Genomic DNA, 21,390 nt, shown 5'->3' on the forward strand with positions numbered 1-21,390 from the left:
AGCACATCCTGGTGAAACAGAGTGACTTTGTGCACGGGCTCGGTGAGATCAGAGATGCAGAAGATCCAATTAAACTGTCAGCGTGTCAAAGAAGGGAGCTGCTGCTGCCATGGAGATGTTACTACAGAGACTGGGGCTGGTTCTAGAATGCCAGTGCCAGGCTGCCAGAATAGAGGGGCTGCAGCAGCAGCCAGGAAAGGTCTTCCTCATGTGGTGAAACACCATCATGGAAGCCTTAAGAGAGGCGCTCTTGTGCCCCGTGTGCCTGGAGCTGTTCACCCCTCCAGTTCTGGTCCTGTCCTGCGCACACAACTTCTGCAAGCAATGCCTGGAGAAGATCCTAATTCATCAGAACTGCCACCACGTCAACGGCCATTTCCACTGCCCCCTGTGCCGCAAAGTAAGTAGGGGAGAGCTCTGGGGCAGCTGGGACCTCTTGTAGTTAGGAGACTTCTGTTGTGGTTTGAAGTGGGAGGTACGCCCCAGCTCTTCATCGGAGGGCCACAGTTCTTGCAAGGAATACCGTGCCACACCACAGCGAAAGGAAAGGAGCAGGTCACTCCCCTGTTCCCTAACAGTGTGGCACCCGTGTCACTGGTCCCTTCAATAGCATCAACTATACTCAAAGTGTGGGCAGGTGATACTTGGGAGCCTCAAAGCTAAAATATACATCTTTGAATGAAATGGGCACGTAGGTATTTCTGTACTAGTTCACTGTGGTCCAAAACCACGTGTACAGAATGTCATAAACATTACAGAATGTAATAAATAAATAGATGTGATGCGTCTTTCTGTGTTATACCAAATTATCAAAGCAACAAGCCGTTCCTGTGTCCCTCAATCTATTTCACAATTTTTCTCATCTGAAGGTAGTTTATCTGAGAGGCAGAGGAATCGTCGGCCTGCTAAGAAATAGCCTAGTTGAAAGTATCCTGGAGAAATTCAAAGATGAACTTGAAAAAAACTGTGTGCAGGAGAAAAAACAGTTGTCCCAAACGTGTGAAGAACATGGGGAAAACGTGAACTTGGTATGAATTTTTCTCTACTCTTTTTACTTTCAGGAATTTGCACGCTTTCCGTCCTGGATGTATCAAGTACATGCTAAATAAAAAATATATATTTACTGGAAGTTTTAGTGGACAACCAATACTTAATGAAGGCCTTAAACATAAAGTCCTTACAATATCAAAATATATAATATTAATCTATCTCAATTTATTCCAATATAGAAAAATCAGTGAATACCGACTATTGTTAAGATTTCCTTACCCAGAATAATTTTATCCACCCCACTAATTGCAAGCTTTCTGCAGCCACTCACAAGCAGCTTCGTAAACTCCAAAAGAGCTGTAACCTTTCTTGAAAATCAAGCTCAGCCTTCTAGACTGAGTAACTGCAGAACTGAATCTATTCCTATTGAGGATGACCGAGTGGTGTGTCATCTTTGCCTTTTCTAAGCAACATACCAAACTGATTAAAAAGGGCCAGAATTCCCTTCCATAATTCATACCCAGTACTCTATTTCCCTGTTATCTACTAATGAAGTTAGCTGCAGAAGCTAAAGTTGCATGGCTAGAGGTTAGCACAGGCGTAGTCCCACTGAAATCAAATCTCTGAGAGGCCAAGCTCTCATTCCTCAAGTCAAATAGTTCGGTCACTCTACTGCCACTGCAGCACTGTCACTCAAGCTTCTCATTCACATACTACAAATAATGTAAAGTATGTCTGCCTCTTGCTTGCTCTTCATTCTTACATTGCCATGCCAGTATCCCCTGCTGCTCCACCAGTGAAGCCATCGCTCATCGCTTTTCACACAGGTCTCTGCCTTTATCATGCATGATAACGCATGAAAAGCACTTCCTGAACTAACCCACGGTTTTCTTTTCCCTATAAAACACATCTTGTGTGTGCTGGTAGCAAAATTCACAACACAGCGGAAGGCAGTACATTTTTTTTTGGACAGCAAGCAAGTGGCATGTAGTTTGGCAAAATGCGTATCATCTGTGCTGTCCTGCAAATATCAGTGGAACAAACGCAGCGTAACAGCAGTCTTTGTTTGCAAGACAAACACTGCAGCACCACCAGCAATACTCGGTTCTGGCAGTTCTAACAGCAGCTAATAGCAGGCGAACCACCAAGCTACTTGACTCGTATCGCTTTTCTATAGCTACTAACTCTCCTCGTGTATTTTTTTCCTCTCAGATGTGTCTGACTGACGACGAACCAATATGTGCCATCTGTAAACTCTTTGGAAAACACAAAGACCACAACGTTGCTAAAGTATCAGAAGCTTACCAGGGAAGAAAAAAAGAATTTATACAAAAATTACACTTAATTCACAAGAAATCTGAAGATGCCAGGAAGGTACAAGTGACATTAGCCATAACACTAGCAAAATCACATGCTCCCTGGGTAGATTAGAGCCACGTTTGAGGATTTTAGAATGGAATTGAATAGTTCAATTGGAAGGGACATACAAAGACATTGAGTCCCCTGCCTGAGCACTGCAGAGCCAACCCAAAGAACGTATTTTAATCTAACCATAGATTTTGGCCCTGGCCAGACAACGCCTCTTGGGCTCTCCTTCACCTAGCTATAACGTGAGATACGCTTACCAAAGCTATTCCCATGTCTTCAGAATTTGGTTGGGTTCATTACGTGGATGGAGAAACATGGATGCTTTACTAGGATGTATTTACTAGTGTACTAGGATGTATTACTGAATGTGGGGTTGCAAATTTAAACTGCTGTTCTCTGCAAGGGGCGTGCAGTACGTGCCATGTACCATCCCAAACACCTGCATTTAAGTAACACCTGTACGGAGCTCAGGTATTCCTCTGGGATGCCTTGCCTCCGATGTCCTTCCTGGGGAAGTCGGCTCACAATAAGGTACTTCAGAGCTGGGCTGGTGGAAAAACCTGCCACCTTGTTACCCTTTGAACTTCATCCAAAGGTATCTTGAGCTTGAATAGTGCCTAAGCCTCAAAGCAAGTAGCTTATTTGAGTGAAAAATACAGACTCACCCCAAGTTGGAAGCAACCCACAAGGATCATTGGGTCCAACTCCTGGCTCTGCACAGGACCACCAAAAATCAGACCCTGTGTCTGAGAGCGCTGTGCAAATGTTTCTTGAACTCTGTGACCACTGCCCTGGGGAGCCTGTGCCAGTGCCTGATCACCTCTGGGTGAAGAACCTTTTCCTAACACCCAGCCTGACCCTCCTCTGTCGCAGCTCCATGCTGTTGCCATGGATCCTAACGTTTCAAAAGGCATTTACAGTTATTTGTATTTTCATTTGGCTTTGAGCACTAATGGGTGCCATAATTGCTAAGCTTTTAGAGCAGAGAACCCACAAGGGGTATTGTATTTTGAAAGTTAATAATGCACTTGACTATTCTAAACATGACTGCTCAGAGACATGACTATGATGCAACAGAACTTTTCATCAATTTATTTCACTCAGGAATGTGAAAAGCTGATTAGTGAATTAACAGCTGATGCTACTGACACCAAGGTAATGATTGACACGGTTGGAACTGGTCTGCTGAAGGGCATATTGTACAGGATGGCTGAGCTGCGCTCCAAGTTACGCAAAGACTATTCTACGAAACTGGAGACACTGCAAGTAATCTCAAAAGAAGCTGAAGCTCCCGGACAGCTTTGTCATCAAATGGAAGCCCTCCTGGAACAGCATGTAAATTCTGTACAATTTCTGCAGGAGGACAAAAAGCTCAAGGAAAGAATTGAGAAAACGCTAGAAGGAAAAGCTTCATATCAGGATCCACCAACATACAAAATTTCAGTGAAGCAGTATTTTGAAGAGCTCATCAAAGGAATTAACATCAAGGATTACCTCTCCAGTGCATGCCAGGAGACGTTAAAAAGTACCACTGACATAGCCAAGACATGCAGATCGGAATACCCTGCCTTTGTTTTTTCAGGGCAGAGTCCTGATCAATCCTTCTGCAAACAACTACTGCAACTATTTGAGAAGTCAAATAAGATCAACCAAGATAATTTTGAAAACGCAGCTCCATCCACACTGCAGCACTGCAGTGAACACCAGCACTGAAAAGTTAGCTTTTACAGATTTGCTGAAAGGATGAATTAAAACACTATCTCCTAACATTTAGCTTTCATTTCCCAGTCATATGTGCTGCCTATGTATTCCACCAAACAACTGAAAATCACCTTGAAATGTGAACAGAATGAGAGGTATCTAATGTCAGTCTGCGCTCTGCTGCATTCTTTCTTGTTCCACCACAAATTAGAAACTGGTTGGAAGGTGGCAGTAGAAGAGTAGCCTCAGACAGTAACACAGGCTGCCTAAGAACGTGGATTTAGAGCTGGCAGACAGGAGACTGTGCCCAACACCTCCTGTGAATCAAGCCTCCTTCTTGTGACTCTGACAGCTGCAAATGTTTCGAGTTTATTAAAAATGTAATTCACATCCCAAGCCCTAAATTTGAGCTTTAAACTACAAACAAACACAGTTAATTCCTTATAAACCTACCTACTAAGGTAAGCTATAACTTCCATACGGGAATTCCAAAGTAATTTACAGTTGTTTACTTCTATAAGGCAATTACAAAGGAATTTGAAGTTGTTTTAAAATGATAAACGCTAGGCTACTACACTTCATGTATTTGATTATCTTCCTGATTATTTTTTCCAGTGATGAAGCAAAGAAGAATTAACGATAGCTTCATTTAAATTCACTTTTTAAACTGCAGGTATGGGACCTATCTACCCCTTTTTTTCCTTACATCACTTCTCTACATTCCTTTGCTAATTCATACAAAAGCATTTCTGCTTCTCAGGGTAATTTCTGCCCAATTTCTACACATTTTAACTTTGGAAAAATGAAAAGTTATCAGATTGATTTTCCCTTGACTCTTCTAGTAGTATCAGAACTACTTTTTGGAAATCTAACAACCACAGGACATGTCAAATGCTATTTCTACTATCAGAAAAGAAATCCACAGGGCTCTGGAGATCATTATGCTGTACACCTGGACGATTTCCTTCTAAAATGTCCTTTCAAATCAGGCCCAGGGCTGGTACTGATCGCAGCCCTGACCCTGAGGGCTCACAGATCAGCCCTGCGTGCCCACACCCAGTACCAAACCTCCTTGTGCACGCACAGATATTGCTAGTGAGGGTGAATGATGAGACTGAGTCTAACTGCGAGAAAAGCTTCAGTTGTTCCTTGTACATATCTAATGTAATAGATAATGTCAATGTGATAATGGAAAATCCAGAAACAAACCGAAAACAGGTTTCACTAGATCCAGTGCTCTGTGACCATTCACTTCTACATTAGGCCCAAATGCTTCCCCAGCCTCAACCTTGCCAGGTCTTCTGATGCCTTTTTCACTTCTGCTACTCTGTCTTCGCATTTCATGTAATTTGCACAGACATGTGAACCAGCATTTTTTCTTTCATGTCACAGAATGAATAGAACTGGGACCAACCACAAATTTTATCAAGCTTTCATCTCTTGCTTCTCACTTAGACCCTGACAAGGTGCTTCCCCAAGGTGCTCCTCAGGTGCTGCTTAACTGTAATGTATACTGTGTTTAAAAGGTAAACTGAGCTTCACAAGACTAAGGTTACAGCTTGTAATCACTTGCTGCTGCCATCAAGCAGTGCTTTACAAGTCAAGCGTTTAGAATAATGTCACTGTCATTCCTGATCTTTTACATGTAGCTTAACAAAAGCTCACTTCCCATATGAGGAAATCCTCAGCGGCCAGTGGCATGGCACCAGCTGCCTACTGCCTCTACCAGCCAGGGCCACAACTTAGGCTTTTTACATCATCTCTTTTCCAAAGAACTTTATTTAACAAATTTGTCATAACAAGTGGTTTATACACCTGAATTCCTTTCTTTTGTACTCATACCAACTGTGTTTGTCCATACTGTTTGCTGTCAATATTTTGTACGCTGTGGTCCACTTTCGGCTGGGGAAAAGACTTCAAACTCTCCAATTACTATCTGTGGTAAAGAAACAGAGAGTAAGGTGAGCAGACCTGTTTGGCACTACTTTGCAAAATCAAAAATTCTTCCTAGAATATTACACTGCAGGACACATAGTTTCAATGTCCCTTAATCAACTTCAAAATAACTACCACAATTGAAAGTCACCCCCTAGTCCAAAGCTATGTGCATTCCAGTAAAACACATAGACTGGCATTTCTTGTTAACATACAAGACATCAGTTTCTCAAAAAGTGATAAAATGATTCACTTTCTGAAGAAAAAATGCCGCTTCAACAACTGTCTGGTGTTCGATTGGATACGCTGTGGAATTGTTCTGGTTTCTAAGCCAAAAACAATGTCACTTCCCAATTATGGGTATAATGAACAACGGCCACCCATGAATCAGCTTGCATCTGGCAAAGCGGCAGGCCTGAAAGAACACCATCAGGCAGTAAGTATTTCCTGCTCTGAAAATAAATGTGTCATCCATAGAACGTTTCATTTTTGAAAAATGCTTCTGTATCCCTTCTTGTTTATCTAACAGCTGGAATCAACTTCCTTATTGTAGCACTTTGCTCTGCTAGCAAATCCTGTTCTGTCCAGCAATCCTCACTACAGACAGCATAATCTGTAAATTACTAGAAGCGTGCATTTGAGTTTACATAACGCCTCTTAGAACCTTTCTGAACATAACTCCTGAAAAATAAAACTCCATAATGACTACTTCTTGTATTTTTTTTTGTCTCTGCAAGAACAAGAATTATTACAGTGCCTGGTTATAATACAACGGTAAAATAGCATTTCACTGTGTAATGTTTTAATCGGACACTCATCTTTTCTGGGTGTTCCTACCCCATCTTGTGACCTAGCGTGGAAGTGCAGGAGCTACAAAAAAGACCCTCGTGCCCGGTTAGAGACCCGATAGAAGGTTCTCACCTTAACAGGGGCTGCAGCTTCCGTATTCATAGAAAATGAGTCAAATTTCTCCTAAAAGTAAAAAATTAAAAAGTAATTTAGCATCTGGCAGAATTTATGTGTCAAAGTTTTACCTGAACAAGGATGAAAGCTGCATTTGGGTTTGCCTGTTAACTGTTGAGGCATCAGTACTTCGTTTTTTCCAGACACAAAACAGCGGCGTTATGCAGAAAGCTGTGAGGTCAGACCGTTTCATCTCTTTGTTGCTCTGATCACTGAAAACAAGGCCCCATCCTCCCTTCTCATATTTGTGAAGTAAGATGGGACAGCACACTCGTGAGACTTTACCATATGAATTCTAAACTTTTATGGAATTGTCAAGCACTCACAAAAGCTTCATTATTTACAGAATTTCTCAGAATAGAAAAGTGTATTTACAAAGGCTGAAAAGACTTCTCTGTGCGCGTGCACACTTTAATGTATCTCTGTTTTACTGATCTTGTCAGAACCGAGACACAGAAGGTATCTGTGTTTAAAGGCTGTTTTTAAGCACATTTTCCTCCTTGAACTTTTACTAGTCCAGAAAACTGGCACTGAGGTTGAAGGACCACCTCTCCTCCTCTGAAAGACTACTACATGCCCTACAGGCCCTGCATATCCCCACAACATCAAGAAACTCATCAGGAATATACCTCAAAAAGATACTTTGATTAATTAACAACACACTGACATAACACTTCCAAGTCAGATTGCTTCCTTACAATAAAACCAAAAAACAGAGGAGTAGAAAGAAAAACACAGGAACTTTGAAATAGTGCTGAAAGCAAGCTAGAGGTTTATCTTATCCAACTGTAGAGACAAGTAATGTGAAAACAGGAATCACCTACGAGGGTGGCAGGTGCAAAAGACCTGTCTCAGCCCCTTTTCAGCAAGGAGCAGCACAAACTCCTTCCTTGAGGAGCTCAGGGCAGGCAGAAGGGGTAGGAGGGTGAGGAAGCGTGACTAAATGCACCATGACTGGCTGGGTGTGTCCTGGTCATGGGGTGTCATTTATCAGTGAATGTTATCAGCACACCAAGTAAAACATCCGTTCTGATGCTTGTTCAACCATCTACGCAGAGAGACTCTAAAAACTTGACGAAAACAAAGCCCGTCGGGGCCGTGAGGGAGAGGAGCTGCTGTCGAGCTCCAGGGGGCTGCCAGCAGTGCCTCAGGGAGAGCCGCCGCCCTCTGCACGCGCCAGCCCCGGCCCGCGCCAAGATGGCGGCGGAGAGGCCGGGGGCGAGCGCACAGCCTGAGGGCAGCGCCGGGCCCGGGCACCGCCCGGCACACCGGGACATGGGGCAGCGCGGCGGGGCCGGGCTCGGGGAAGCGAAGGGGAGGGGGCGGCCCGGCCCGGCCCGGCCGGGCGTTACCAGGGCCCAGCGGCACCGCCCGGCCCCTCCCCGGGCCGCGGGGCCCCAAGGCCCAGCCCCGCACTGCGCCGCCGGGGGGCGCCATCTTAGGGCTGCCCCCGACCCCCTTCAAATAAATGGCGGAGGGAGGCGGGGCCTCTGCGTCCCGCCGCCCAATGGCAGGCCAGCCCTCCGGGCGGGGGCGGTGCCGCGCGGCTCGCCGCCCAATGAGCGCTCGGAGAGGCGGGTGATGGACGCGTCGGCCGGCGGCGCCCGGGGGCGGGGCTCGCGGCCCGCCAGCCAATGGTGCGGGCGGAGCGGGGCGCGTCGCGCCTTCCCGTGGTGCCCCGCGGCGAGCGGCGGCAGGAGCGGCCGCGACTCCATCCGGGTCCCGGCGCGGCTCCGGGTCACCCCGCCGCAGGTACCGGGCGGCGCCGCGGGGCGGCCATCGCGCCGCGGGGCCGGGCGGGAGGGGCCAGGGAGCGGTGGGAGCCGGGCCTGGGCCCTGCTGGGCGCTGCGGGCGGCGGAGGGCCCGGCCCAGCCGCGCGGGCCGGCGGGGGGCGGGGCGCGGCGCCTCCCGGGGCCTCCCCGCGGGGGGGGGCGGCTGCGGGCGGGCCCGTCCCCGCCGGCGCTCCCCGTGCCCGGGCCGCCCCCGCCCCGCGCCCCCCGTCCGCAGGCCCCGGTGGCAGGCCCGGAAGTGCCGCCCCCCGCCGCTGCTGATTGGCGGCCCGGGCTGGGCGCCCGCCGCCCATAGGCCGCGGATGCCGTCAGCGCGCGGGTACGTCACTTCCGCTCGCAAGGGTGTGCGGGCGGGGGGCGGCGGGGGCAGGCCCGGGGGGGGCAGGGCCGGGACGGGGCCGCGGCGCCGAGTGGGGAGGCTCCGGGCCCCTCCCGGCTCCGGGCCCTCCCTGGGCCTCGCTCGGGTGCCGGGGGAGCGCCGCCTGCGGGCCCGGGGCCGCCGCCCGCTGGGAGCCGCGGCTCGGGGTGAGGCGGGGCGGAGCGCGGGGCGCGGAGAGGCCCCCGGGGATCGGCGCGGGCAGCGCCTGGCGGCGGGGTCCGTGTAGTGAGCTGGGGCCGAAGGTAACGGCGCGGCAGAGTGCCGGGAGGTGAAGTTGGCCCCGCGTAAACAATGACGGGTCCCCGAGGGGTGTTTAATACATAGAGCATCGCGTTCCTGCTTCCAGTTCGTTCTCAGCCCCAGCTGCCAGGGGGACGTCGCTGAAGCAGTTGTGTAGCTGCGAGGCTCCCCATCTGCAGAGCCGACCTGTGCTGCTCCAGTGTTGAATAGACTGAACTTAGCCCGGGGCTTACCTACGGGGACTCCTCAAACTTCCCAGTCCAGGCAGCTTTATGAAATAATTCAGTAATTCTCTTTTTTTGCCCTACAGTAGCCATCTTCATGAAGATGGACTTATTAAACAGCTGTGTGGCAGTTTATATTTTTCTAAATTGTTGGTTGCAACTTCTCTGCTGCACTTCTCACCAAGTGCCTTGGAATGCAACATCAATTTCTGTGGGTCACGCTAAGAAGTTATTTTGTGTAATAAGATTAGAGACTTGGCAAAAAGAAACAAAGACAAATTACTTGCTTCGTTTCCCTACTACTGCTACTAACGCCACCAAGGAGAATCCTTGTTTTTACCTTCCTTTTGATAAATGAGTTCTGTGTCTTCCTCTGTTGCTTAGTAGTGGAAACGTTTCATTCCTAAATAAAAGGCTCCCATGACTTATAATAGGCAATAGCTAATTATATTAGCAATTAATATAACACAGTATTCTTGAAAACATTATGTGTATTAGCATCGTTATTTGCTGAATTCGTGTATTTATATTAACATGCAAACTGTAAGCCAAACAAGTTGTCTGTAACATGCTCTCTTAATAGGTAAAAGGGATTTTTTCCTTAATTGCTCTTCTTTGGGAGAAAACTGAAATTAACTGTTTGGGTAAATTGAAGCAGTATCAGTTAGGTCTATTTCTTCCACTTTTTTCCCCTCAGTTGCCTACATTCTGACAAGTTAACCTGCCTTGCAGGAACAAAAGCATAGCTTACTTACCACTAGTAAATGCTAAGAGACAAATACAGTGAATAAATGCACGTCTGTGTACTGATGAACGTACACTCGTGTTTGAAGCAGGAAGAGCTAAGTGATGGCTTCTATTGAGAAATGCCTTGAGACCTACGTGGTGTTGGCAGTTGTGGCTAAACCGAGACATACTCACTTACATATTTGTATTGCCAAAGCACTGTCTGACAAACATACATTCAACAGGATTTGTGAAAAATAAGACGTTTTAGGGTAATCGTTTTCTTACTGTGAAGTGTTACCTAATGTTACTGAGGCTTTAGCCAACGTTCCCACTATTGTGCAGGGAATACTGTACGCTGAATGTGAAACATGAAAATGATTCTTCTGTCATGTAACATACTCTCAGTCAACAGGATCCAGAATTAACGTGTCTGCAAAAGGTGAGGTCAGTTTGCATACTGTAAAGAAATTCACTGGCTTATTTTTCAATAATCTCTACTTCCAGCATCTTTATGTAGATAAATGTGCATGTATACGTACTTACAAAGTATTTATAAAAGCTTAAAAGCCTCCAGAGGCTTTTCTTTAGTCTGGTTTGTCAAGTGAAGTTGTGCTCTGCCGTGGTGGTGCCATAGTAAGTAGTCAACCTTTTTTCTGTGCTGGAGCACTGATTATGCACTGATTTGGACAGACTACATCTGCTTTTTCACTTGTCTTTATTAAACAGTAAGCTACTTCTCCAATGTGATTACTAATAGTATTTTTTGAAGTGTTGCTGTATATGGATACAGCAAGAGGCAATTTGTGTAAGTCACTGAAATACGTTAACAGTACTTATTTTTGACTAGCATAGAAAGAATTAAACTAGGCCTATGAACCATTCATTTATATAGTCTAAGTCCAGAACTAAAGAATTATGATCACTTACATATAGATGGCTTATTACAGATGTAAAAATTTGAGAAGATGCTGCAATTTGCGTTATGTTCATTCTTTGTTCATGTTCAAGAGTTATTAATCATGATCACAGACTTTACTTTTCTGCAGATTTGCTTCATTCCGTGCATGAGCAGGGACTTCAGATTTCTTTCAAGCTATGGTTTTTGGATATCTATATTCTTTCTGTAACTGTATGATCAGAATAATAAATGAAAATTAAACATAATTGAAAATGGAACAAACCAGTAATATTTCACGTTATAATTATTTAAAATCAGGATGTTTTATATTAAAGCAATTAAACATAAGTGGGGAATATAGATTTTGTGAAAATCTTTGTCTAGTGTCTCAATCAGGAATGTCAAAGATGTTATTGATGACAGAGGCATTAATCTTATGCTGCTGTACGAAAAATACAAAGAAATACTGTAGTGGATACAAATCCTTTTCCAGCTGTATTGACTTTGCTGCTGCTCATGCTTAGAGTTTGAGCCCACCTATAGCGGGCTCAGTATAGCGGGCACTGGAACTGCTCGTGTTCTTTTCTCCCCTCTGTAGAATTTGCCAGTTCAAACGAGTATTCTGGTATTGTTTAGTTACACTTAATCCATTGTATTGCTGCTTAATTGACTACTGCGTCCAAATAAAGGAACTAAATTCTAAGTTTTGGAGAACTCCTGAGAAGGCCTCTGGCCTTCGCTTGGCAAGGCTTATGTTCTGATTAAACAATGTTTACTTTCTTGGTCAGTGCCTCGTTTCACTGTAGGTGAATTTACGTGGCATAACAAAAAAAACAACGCCCTTCACCTGTTCAGTTTCAATCTTCACATAGTTTTATTTTATTTTAAGCTTACAGCTTTGACTTTTCTGCTACATTTAATTTTATCTTCTGAGTTTTAAAGTTGAAATTAAGCATTAGAATCAAAGTCTATTGTAACAAGCCACTTACGCATTTACAGTTGCAAAATGGTCTTTTCATTTAAGGAGGTACTATAGCATTCATTATATGCCTCAAAGCATCTGTTTATATCACGTATAGATGTCAGTAAAGGATAGTTAGGGTAAGAAGTATTGGTTTTACAAACATGCTTTCTGCTTTAGGTTATTTCTCCTGTGCTGTGAATTGGACAAAATCAAGTTAGAAGATAAAGAATTCATCAGGAGTTTTTTTCCTATACAGTTTAGGAACGTTTCAGAGGTTTCAAGCACATAATTAAAAAAAAAAACACACCAAAAACTTAAAGTGTGCTTCAGAAAGCTAGAGCCCATTTAGATTCTACTACTGTCACTTGTCTTGGATGCAAATGGCAAGATGAGCACTGTATTAATAAAAGGAAGGTACAATCAAAATGCGAATACAGAAGGGTTGACTTTAGTTCACACTAATTAAAACTTTAATTTCAGTAACTATGTGAACTTAAACTCTTTTGGAGAGAGCGATGACGTATGGACACAGTATGTGGTGGCAGCACAGGGTCGGTGGAAGGGAAGCAATTCGAAGCCTAGTTAAGTTTGTGTTACTCACACTGTTGTATCCCCAGCCCCCAAACCAGTGAAACCGACCCAGGAAAAGTGAGTTGTAAGTCTGAGTGCAGCCAGCGGGGGAGCTTGATGGGCAGGACCATGGAGAAGGAGGCAGAAATGCACTCACCGAGAGTTGGTGCGAGCTGAGGTGTAGCTCCAGTGCAGACGATGAAGTTAAGGGGCGAGGAAGCGGTGTTAATGCTTGTAACGTAAACGCTGGAGCTCCATCGTGTGGTTAGAGCAGAGCACAGGCTGGGGCCTCAGCCCTCGGCTGGCGGAGGCAGCGGCAGCGCACTCGTTTGGCAGCAAACGCAGTCGTCCCTGTGGGTGCTGTGGGAAACTTGCACAAGTAGTGGTGTTTTCTTCACTTTCACTGCTTCGGCGATGTTTAAATAAAAGCACACGGTGACTGGAAAAGTATCCTTTGGACACAGCGCTGCAAGGGAAAAAGAGTTAATTATGTATTTTTAAAAGCTAAAAAAAATTAATTGTCTAAGTGTTCATTGCTGAAGTACAGAATGAGCAGGTAGCCAGCCCTGAAACTCCTGCCTGTATGCTCGGGCATGATGTCACCAGCAGGGTGACTTCAGCAGCAGGGCTGTGTGCAGGAACAGATTCACCTCAAGCTAAGATGATACCAAGTCAGTAGAGGCTGTGCCAGGAGTATAATTTATCCAGCGTGCCGCACCTCAAGGTTCTCTGCTTGTGTGCCTGCCAGGAAAGCATGATGTATCGTGTCAGGGAAGAGGCATACAGCGGACCTGCAGGGAAACCTGGCGGCTCCCTTTCCTTGAAAGGACAGTGCAACTTAGGTGATAGGGTTTTTAGAAACTGTTAGAAATAACCTGTGTGTTTACTTCTTATAAACCCCAAAACGTCAGGACCATCATGAAGCAAACCACTAAGAGCTAGACTTTGTGTGAATACACTTTCAATAGACAATTTCGACTAGAGCTTGGGTTCTTTTAATTCTATACCCTTCTAGCATTAAGCCAAATTAAAAATAGTAGGTACCCTATCTGAGTGATGTCAAGTCAATAAAAGTGCTTTTCTCAGGTAGTTAAAAGACAGGATACATGATGATCCTTCATAAGGCATATCTGTTACAGAATGAGGTTTTTCTAGTGCCCTGTGTGCACTTTATAATCAATCTCAAACCAGACTGCTGTATGTAACAACAGGTTAACAACTGGATGTCATTCAAAATATTTTTTCAAGGACATTTATGACCTTAAGGAACACATAGCCCTTCCAGACCGGTAATAGATGAATGGCTCTTGTTTCAGGCAGCTGAAAGCAGACAAATGCTTATGGATTGAGGAGCTGCAAATAACAAGAAAATGTCATGGTGGCAGTAGAAAATGATTTAAAATGTCTTATAACAGAACTTGATTGGGAAGTCGTACTGTCAGTAGAAATAGACAACTACAAAACAAAAAGGATGCATCTTCTCAAGTTGGTTAGGTTTTCAGCTAACTTCTATCTAGAAGTGGTGAAAAAAGGAAGTAATCTTAATGCCTTTCAGGGTTCATTTAAAAAAGGTAACTCACAAGTGTCATGCATATTTAATACATTTTATATTTTTGGCATACCTTGCTCTTGCTGGGTGTAGGAAATCAGCAGCTCCGTCTTAAAGTTCCACCTGAAATTAAAGATCTTGGACTTCATGGAAGCACTGAGTGACGAGCAGCGAGTCGATGCTCCCTGTAGCTAGGCTCAGCGCACTGAGGTCTCAAGCAGGCTGTGTTTCCCATTTAGGAACTGGATCTTTACATGAATTTTGCAAGTCAGTTGAAGGTTTAGGTGCAGAAACAAGGAGCTATGAAAGGACTGCCAGCAACTCCATTGAATATTTGCTTGACAGCAGGACCTCTGCCTGAGCTCGCAAAAAGGATGTGGTATGTGCCAGTGCTTCATAGCCATTTGACTTTGTCCCACTGCTACTGTTCTAATTTATTTGTTTTGGACATGGGGACCAACTGCTTGTGTCCATCTGTGCATGGTAAAGTACCCGTTCCAATAGGCATGTAAGTCAACAAAAGCCAATAATCGGATTTCTAACCAGTTACAAGCAAGATATTAGGAGTGATTCACCAAATTTTGTTGTCAGTATTTGTCTAAAGGTTTCTGGAGTAAAGCACTGAGGGGGTTGGAAAGTACTTTTATTTTTTTTCTCCGTTCAAGGAATAACGTCATCCCTTTGTATATTAATGCATTGGATCACGCGTTGTGTTTTTTGGCAAGGACATTAACATGCATTAGGAGCTCTTGTTCTATCAAGGCTTTGTTTGATGACTGGTCTGAAAACCTCAGCTTAGAATTGGGATGAAGTACTAGTACGACACGTATTTAATGTTTGAAAAACTGTGCATTTCTGTAAACACTTTCAGCAATCTTATAAATTACACTGACAAAACGATCAGTTTTCCTCTTCAGCTCTGTTCTCAAGATGTCCTTGCTAAGAAGGGGATTGTAAGTCACACATCAGTCTGGCAAGTATTTTTATTTCAATATTTTAAAATCTTTACTTCAAGGTCATGTTGAGCTATGGTAATGTAGATGGCTTTAAGGTTCTGTTGGGGCAGTGAGAGAAACGCATTGGTTTCTGACGTAAAAAAAAAAAAAAAAGTATATTTTAAGTGGCCTTTTGGTAAGGCAGTTTAACAATTAAGTGTCAGAGTATGGGCCTTAATAAGTTTTGTTTATAATACAAGAAGCCCTGTGCACAGAACCATACGCCATTTCAGACTAACAGAAAACCCACAAAATACTATTTTAGAAAGTACGTGATTTTCTTTGAGCAATTAACAGTCCTAGATTTTATTACTTTAAAGTTCTAAAGAAGAAGAAATTTAGGTCTGTGTGTGATGTTTCTGATAGGCATTGTTTTCTAACCTCAGACGAGAGGTTACATCTGTGGAACACTAACAGTGCTTTTCCTGTAACAGAAAGGTTTGATGACTGTAGTTGCTGTAACTACTACAGCTTGCTAAGTGTCTAGAGTTTAATATATTAAGACCAAACAGTTGGTAAAATTTTGAAATTAAGTAATTTACATTTAAGATAACTTCATTGCATGACTGGGGAGAAAGAGGAATGTTTTTTCTGTAATCGGTATCCTCCATTGTAAATGCTGTTTGCAGCTGTCTTAACTTGTCTCTGTTAAAGCAACGATCTTCCGACGTCACCTGTGAAGATGCCTGCACTGTGGGATGAGGTAGTAGGTTGTATAGTTTTAGGGTCATACCCACAACTGGGAGATAACTATACAATCTACTGTCTTTCCTAAAGAGGCAGAAAGTCAACAGTGGAAACACTTCACTTTTAAAGTTCAATGTCAGATTCTACTGAGCTTCTGTACTTGGATTTTTTTTTATAGGAGAAATATTTCTGCAGCACCTACAGGTAATTGCATTTAGATTTCTGTAATTCTTAGAAAAATCTAGGTTGTCATTCTATATTAATTTTTCTCCTCTAAAGAATAAAAATAAAAATAAATTGATTCCTTTAAGGTTGGGTAATCAGCTACAAATGATTGATGTTCTGATAAGTTGTTCTTTAATGTTGCTAAATGAAGCATCAAATATCAATACTCTTCAGAATGAGGCTGTGGTTAGCTACTTCAGCAAAGATCTTAAGTACACGCTTCTCTGTCAGAGTGAGGTAGTAGATTGTATAGTTGTAGGGTAGTTATTTTACCCTGTTCAGGAGATAACTATACAATCTATTGCCTTCCCTGAGGAGTAAAACAAACTGCGGTCCTTTGCAGTCATTCATTTCCACGTCGAGTGAGTAAATATAGTTTTGTTGGATAAGTTCTGGGTTGTAAAGTATGAAATTAATCCTGTAAATTCTCTCACTGATTAACAATCGGTATGGATGGTGCAAACCCTAAATGGTATTCGACTGCTGTGACATTTCTTCAAAGGTGAGTGGCACGGTGCTGACAGGATATTGAAAATGTATCTGTTACTAGCTATGGAGTGGAATACCCCACAGACCAGAAATTATTCTAAAACAGTTTGGTGTTTAATCTAAAAGTTCTGGTGGCTCAGGCACGTACACTGTGACTTGAACTGTTTTGAGACCCGAATTCCTGTAATGCATTAAAATTCCACTACTTCACTTGTTTAGTAGATGTTGGAAGGAAAACTTATAGTTATGCTTTATTAATATGTCTGCTTATTTTTCTCTAGCTCTTCTAGCAAGTGAGACTTAAACAATGTAATACAAAGATTCAAGTGTTGAATGGCCAAAACTCACCCCTGAGCTGTTTAGGAGTGTAAAACTATGAAGTTCGGGCGCCCAAGATCCAGAATTGTAAATTTTCTCTGAAGTAGTTACGTTTTTATAAAAGAGATTTAAAGCTTACTGTATTCTTTTTTCCCCCGTAAGTCTTAGGTGTACTCAAGTCTAGCTGCTTCTGCAGCAGAGTGAGCAGCTAGTATCTTGCTCTAGCAACAACAAAAGAAAAAAGCATGAAAATACTTTTGGGACTGAAAATCTAGCATAGTAAGAGAGAAGATGGAGCCATTCAAGAGTATTTAAGCCAGGAGCGGTGAACTGGTTAACCACTTAGTGAACAGTGCAGACTTACAGGACATGCCCTGGCCTAAAAATGCAGGAGGCCAAAAGCAGCTGGTAAGCTAAGGTGACTTCCCAAAGAGCTGCTACATAAGAAGAACTGCAAAAAGGAAGCATTGGGCTCCTAGGAAGAGGTAGTAGGTTGCATAGTTTTAGGGCAGGGATTTTGCTCACAAGGAGGTAACTATACAACCTGCTGCCTTTCTTAGGGCTTTATTATAACACCAGGACCATTTTGGCTCCATCCTAACCTCTGCAGCTTTGGCATGTGAGGAGAAATGACCTCTAAGCATATTGAAGTTTACTGAAACTGGTGTGTCAGCATAGTTGGTACCGAACTCAAGCATAATACGGAATTCCAGCTAGCAGTACGGGGAAATATTGCATTTCAGGATACCATTTTAGCAGCATTAGGGTTGTGATAGCCTGCAAAGAAAAGGCCGTGTTTGGAAGAAAACTCCAAGAGCAAGATCGAATTCCCTTACAATTAGGACAGAGGTGTTACACGCTTCTTAACAGAGTTGAAGTACTAGAACTGGGTACTTACGAACAGGCAACTTTCCTCTGACTTTGTGGATTTTAAGTTGAAAAATTGAAGTTTCCAAGGATTGACTCACCACTCCCTTGAAAGCTGGTGGTTTCTAAGCAGGTACAGGCACTCCCGATAAAACATGCTCTCAGACATGGATTACTTCCAGTCCTACAAGAGAGAAATTTTCAGTGAGTGAATGATTGCATGGCCATTACGGGATTGTAAGTTACGAAGTAGTTGATAGCTTTTTTTTAATGTAATTACACTGCAGTGCTGCGATGGTTCTGGTAGGGTTTCGTCTAGACACCCTGTACTGTAGGATGTGGAAACTATGTTAAGTGTTGGACATCTTACAGCATTGATATATTAGGCCCACATCAGGCAGTATTTAAACTTCTGACAATAAGACGGGATCCTAGATATAAACATGTTAAGTATGCTTGTATTGAACATTCGGTATGAATTTACTTGTACACATTTGATTTACTTAATAAAGCAATTTAAGCAACTCTTATAGTGAACGGACTTTACTTTCTCCAAAATAAAGAACTGAATTTTACAGGAAAATAGTACCCATATTGAAATAAAGTCAAGACCACGTTAAAAAAAAATAAATTAATTGTGATTAAAGTTAAAGTGATTAAAGATAATAAAAAGCCATCATTAACTGTGATTTTTGATAAAGAGGTTTGGTATATATAGGATGTCACTGCTGGGGAAGGGGGGCATCCTTACTTAAAACAATACTGATGAACATGCAGGAACTTGCTTGCTCTGGAGCTGGTTTCTGAGCTTAAGTTTTAATTGCTGCTCCTAAGTCTGGACGTTCGGGAGGGTGGTCTCTACTGCTCTTAAACACCTCATTTCTTGTGTAAATACTGTTGGTAAGGTGTCAACAGATATGATTTGGGGAGATACCCTGAAAAATTACTTTTAGCATTACAAAAAACTTCAAACTTACAAAACTTCAAAAATAAAATATGGCTTTGATCATAAAGTGTTAAAAGCAGAACCTCTGTTCACAGGGTCCCAAGTGCTACTTAAGCAAAAGTACCTGAATTTTGTCGTTAATGTCTGTGTGCTTTCACAATATATTGTGATAAGCAGATGCTGGAGAGAGATACTGCAGCATCTGTTCTGCCATATCCATATAGTCCCTCTCACACAACACTGTAAGCAGCCTTGATCGTGTCTCCGTGGAGGAAGGCAGTAATGCTCAGTTCATTTAAAAAAAATATCAATACTGGATAATTAGTTTTTTATCTAAGGGTGCTAACCCAGTTCCATCTTTCCACTAGTGACTGCCTTACCCATGACAGGTACAGGCATTTACTTCCTTGTAATTGGAAGCAGCATGATTAAGTGACAAGGCTCAAAGCAGAAAGTAATTATGCTGTGGTTTAGCACTCGTATAACGATCAGATTATTTCTTACCTTGACTATCCGCAGGCTCCACCTAGTAAATGGCATCTGTTCAGCAAAGCACCTTGTTTGCTTTTTTCCATGTGTATATTCAGAGAGGGGTCCAAGGATGAGGTGGCAGCAGAGAGAATCCTTCCACTAAAGCAACCATGGTTAAAGAATGCACAGCAAACAGTGCAGAAAAGTTTGCAGTAGAGACATGTTTACCACCCATACTGAAGGAGTTGTGTCATGGTGGTCTTGGAAACATTCCAGTAGAGCTCTGAAAATAGAATACTGCTTCAGTGCTGATCCGCATCCCAGGAGAATTATTTCTGTTCTGTGCCCTTCCATGCAGGAAGGTGTGCTTTCAAATCTTCCTGATAGTATGAAACCTGAGACCTGCTGAGATTTCTCTGTAAGAGAAAACAGGACTAGCCAAATGTTCATGTTTCTAAATGGGACTCTGAGCACTTCGTGCCACGCTCACAGCCTATTAGCTTTATGCATTAAAAATGCTCTCCACTGTGCTGCGTTACTCAGATCTAGGATCGTGGCAGACACCTGATTAAAATAATGTCACAAGAATTGCTGTTTGTCGTTTCTATGCTTTACTCTATGCAGAAGGTAATAGAGCTCCACCATAGGTACATACAATAGTTTTACCATAGCTCAAGAGGTGTTCTGTGCTGGAGTTCTTCTGGTTGGCAGAGGGTTTTGCGTTCTTAACCATTAGTTCCCCTTTGTGCTTTTGTGTCCAGCGTCCTTCCAACCAGAGGGAACAGATGCAAAGAAAAACCTCTTGCTGTCAAATGCATATAAAGAGATGTTAGGAACACACACTTAGAATTTCCATGTTATTTATATTTACACTGCTGGATTTCCAAATCCGATACGGTGGCGATTTGAAATGCCATACCATCCTTCTTCCAAAAGGCTGCTCTTGCTGTCTCTTTTGGTAACCAGCAGACTGGACTCCTCAACAGGTACAGACAGCTGGTGCAACATCTCCTGGTTTTACAAAGTAGTCTGTATAGAATACGTGATATGTGCAAGAAAAAAAGAAGGAAGAGGAAGAAAGTCTCAAATGTACCAATTAAAACAGACAAGTGTGTCAGGTTCAACTGAACTTCAGTGGGAACATTCCCCTGAGTTTCCTAAATAAAGTTCTTCAACTCCAGAAGCATCAGTGCCTGGCTTGGCTTTCAGACCCCTGCTAAGCTTTGAGTCCAGCAGATGAGACAGCTGGATTTAGTCAAGAAAGCAGATTTCATCTAACATGCTGTTGTATATTTTATGAAATCATTCTGGGAAGATGAGCTGTGATAGGAATTATTGGAAGCATCAGATAGCAATGCATGGTTTGTTGCAACACAAATCAGATTTGTTCTTATTGCATGTATGGAGTTACTGAAATTTGATTTTTTTTTTTTTTCCTACTAGTTTGTTTCAAACACTTAAAACCACTATGTGAAGAAGGTTTATATGCACTGGAAAACTAAACTATTCTATTTCAGGCTGTTGTATAAAAGCATCCTTAAAACAAAGCTACCGCAAGTCATACTGCTGCTAAGGACTGTATTTTGGTGACTGAAATAGGAGAATGTTACTGGAAAAAAAAACTCATTGGACATAAGAACTTTTGTATAAATGTTGTTAAGCTGATTATTTTAAAATTATGTATTACATAGCTGATTATAAACCAGAGCAGAGAGAAGGATCAAATCTGCAATTCCAAGTCCCAGTTCTGTGAGGGGGTTCAATACTCTGTGCATACAGTGCTTTATGCTTACCTTCATACATGGCCTTATACGTCCTGCTCCCTTTAATAAGGTGTCCTTAGAGAGGTATCTGTCATCGCAGTAGTCCCAACAGCTACCCACAGACTGCTAGGTGAGACAGTGGTAAATCGATCCTGGCATCCTGAAATGCTGTCACACGAAGCCTGATTCACATCTGGACTCTTCAGTGCACAAGTGGTTCCTCCTGCAGAAGCTGCCTAAAGTGAGGAGAGGGGAGGAGGGTAAAGAGGAGGGATAAGAAAGCAAGGTAGAGTCTGAACTTCCCAACTCCTACGAAATTTGTAGGAAT

At 43.1% G+C, this 21,390-nt stretch overlaps 1 protein-coding gene across 1 annotated transcript; it reads left to right on the forward strand.

Moving 5' to 3' along the window:
* Positions 1 to 226: 226 nt before the first annotated feature.
* LOC311213061 (tripartite motif-containing protein 54-like) lies at positions 227 to 4,071 on the forward strand (the record flags this gene model as incomplete). Its single annotated transcript, XM_084292883.1, has 4 exons — positions 227 to 404; positions 874 to 1,028; positions 2,203 to 2,364; positions 3,463 to 4,071. 4 exons carry the CDS (start codon positions 227 to 229, stop codon positions 4,069 to 4,071), a joined length of 1,104 nt encoding a protein of 367 aa, XP_084149009.1.
* Between the last annotated feature and the right edge of the window lie 17,319 nt (positions 4,072 to 21,390).

This window comes from Netta rufina (genome assembly GCF_964035555.1).
Source record: "Netta rufina genome assembly, chromosome: 10".
Lineage (NCBI taxonomy): Eukaryota > Metazoa > Chordata > Aves > Anseriformes > Anatidae > Netta > Netta rufina.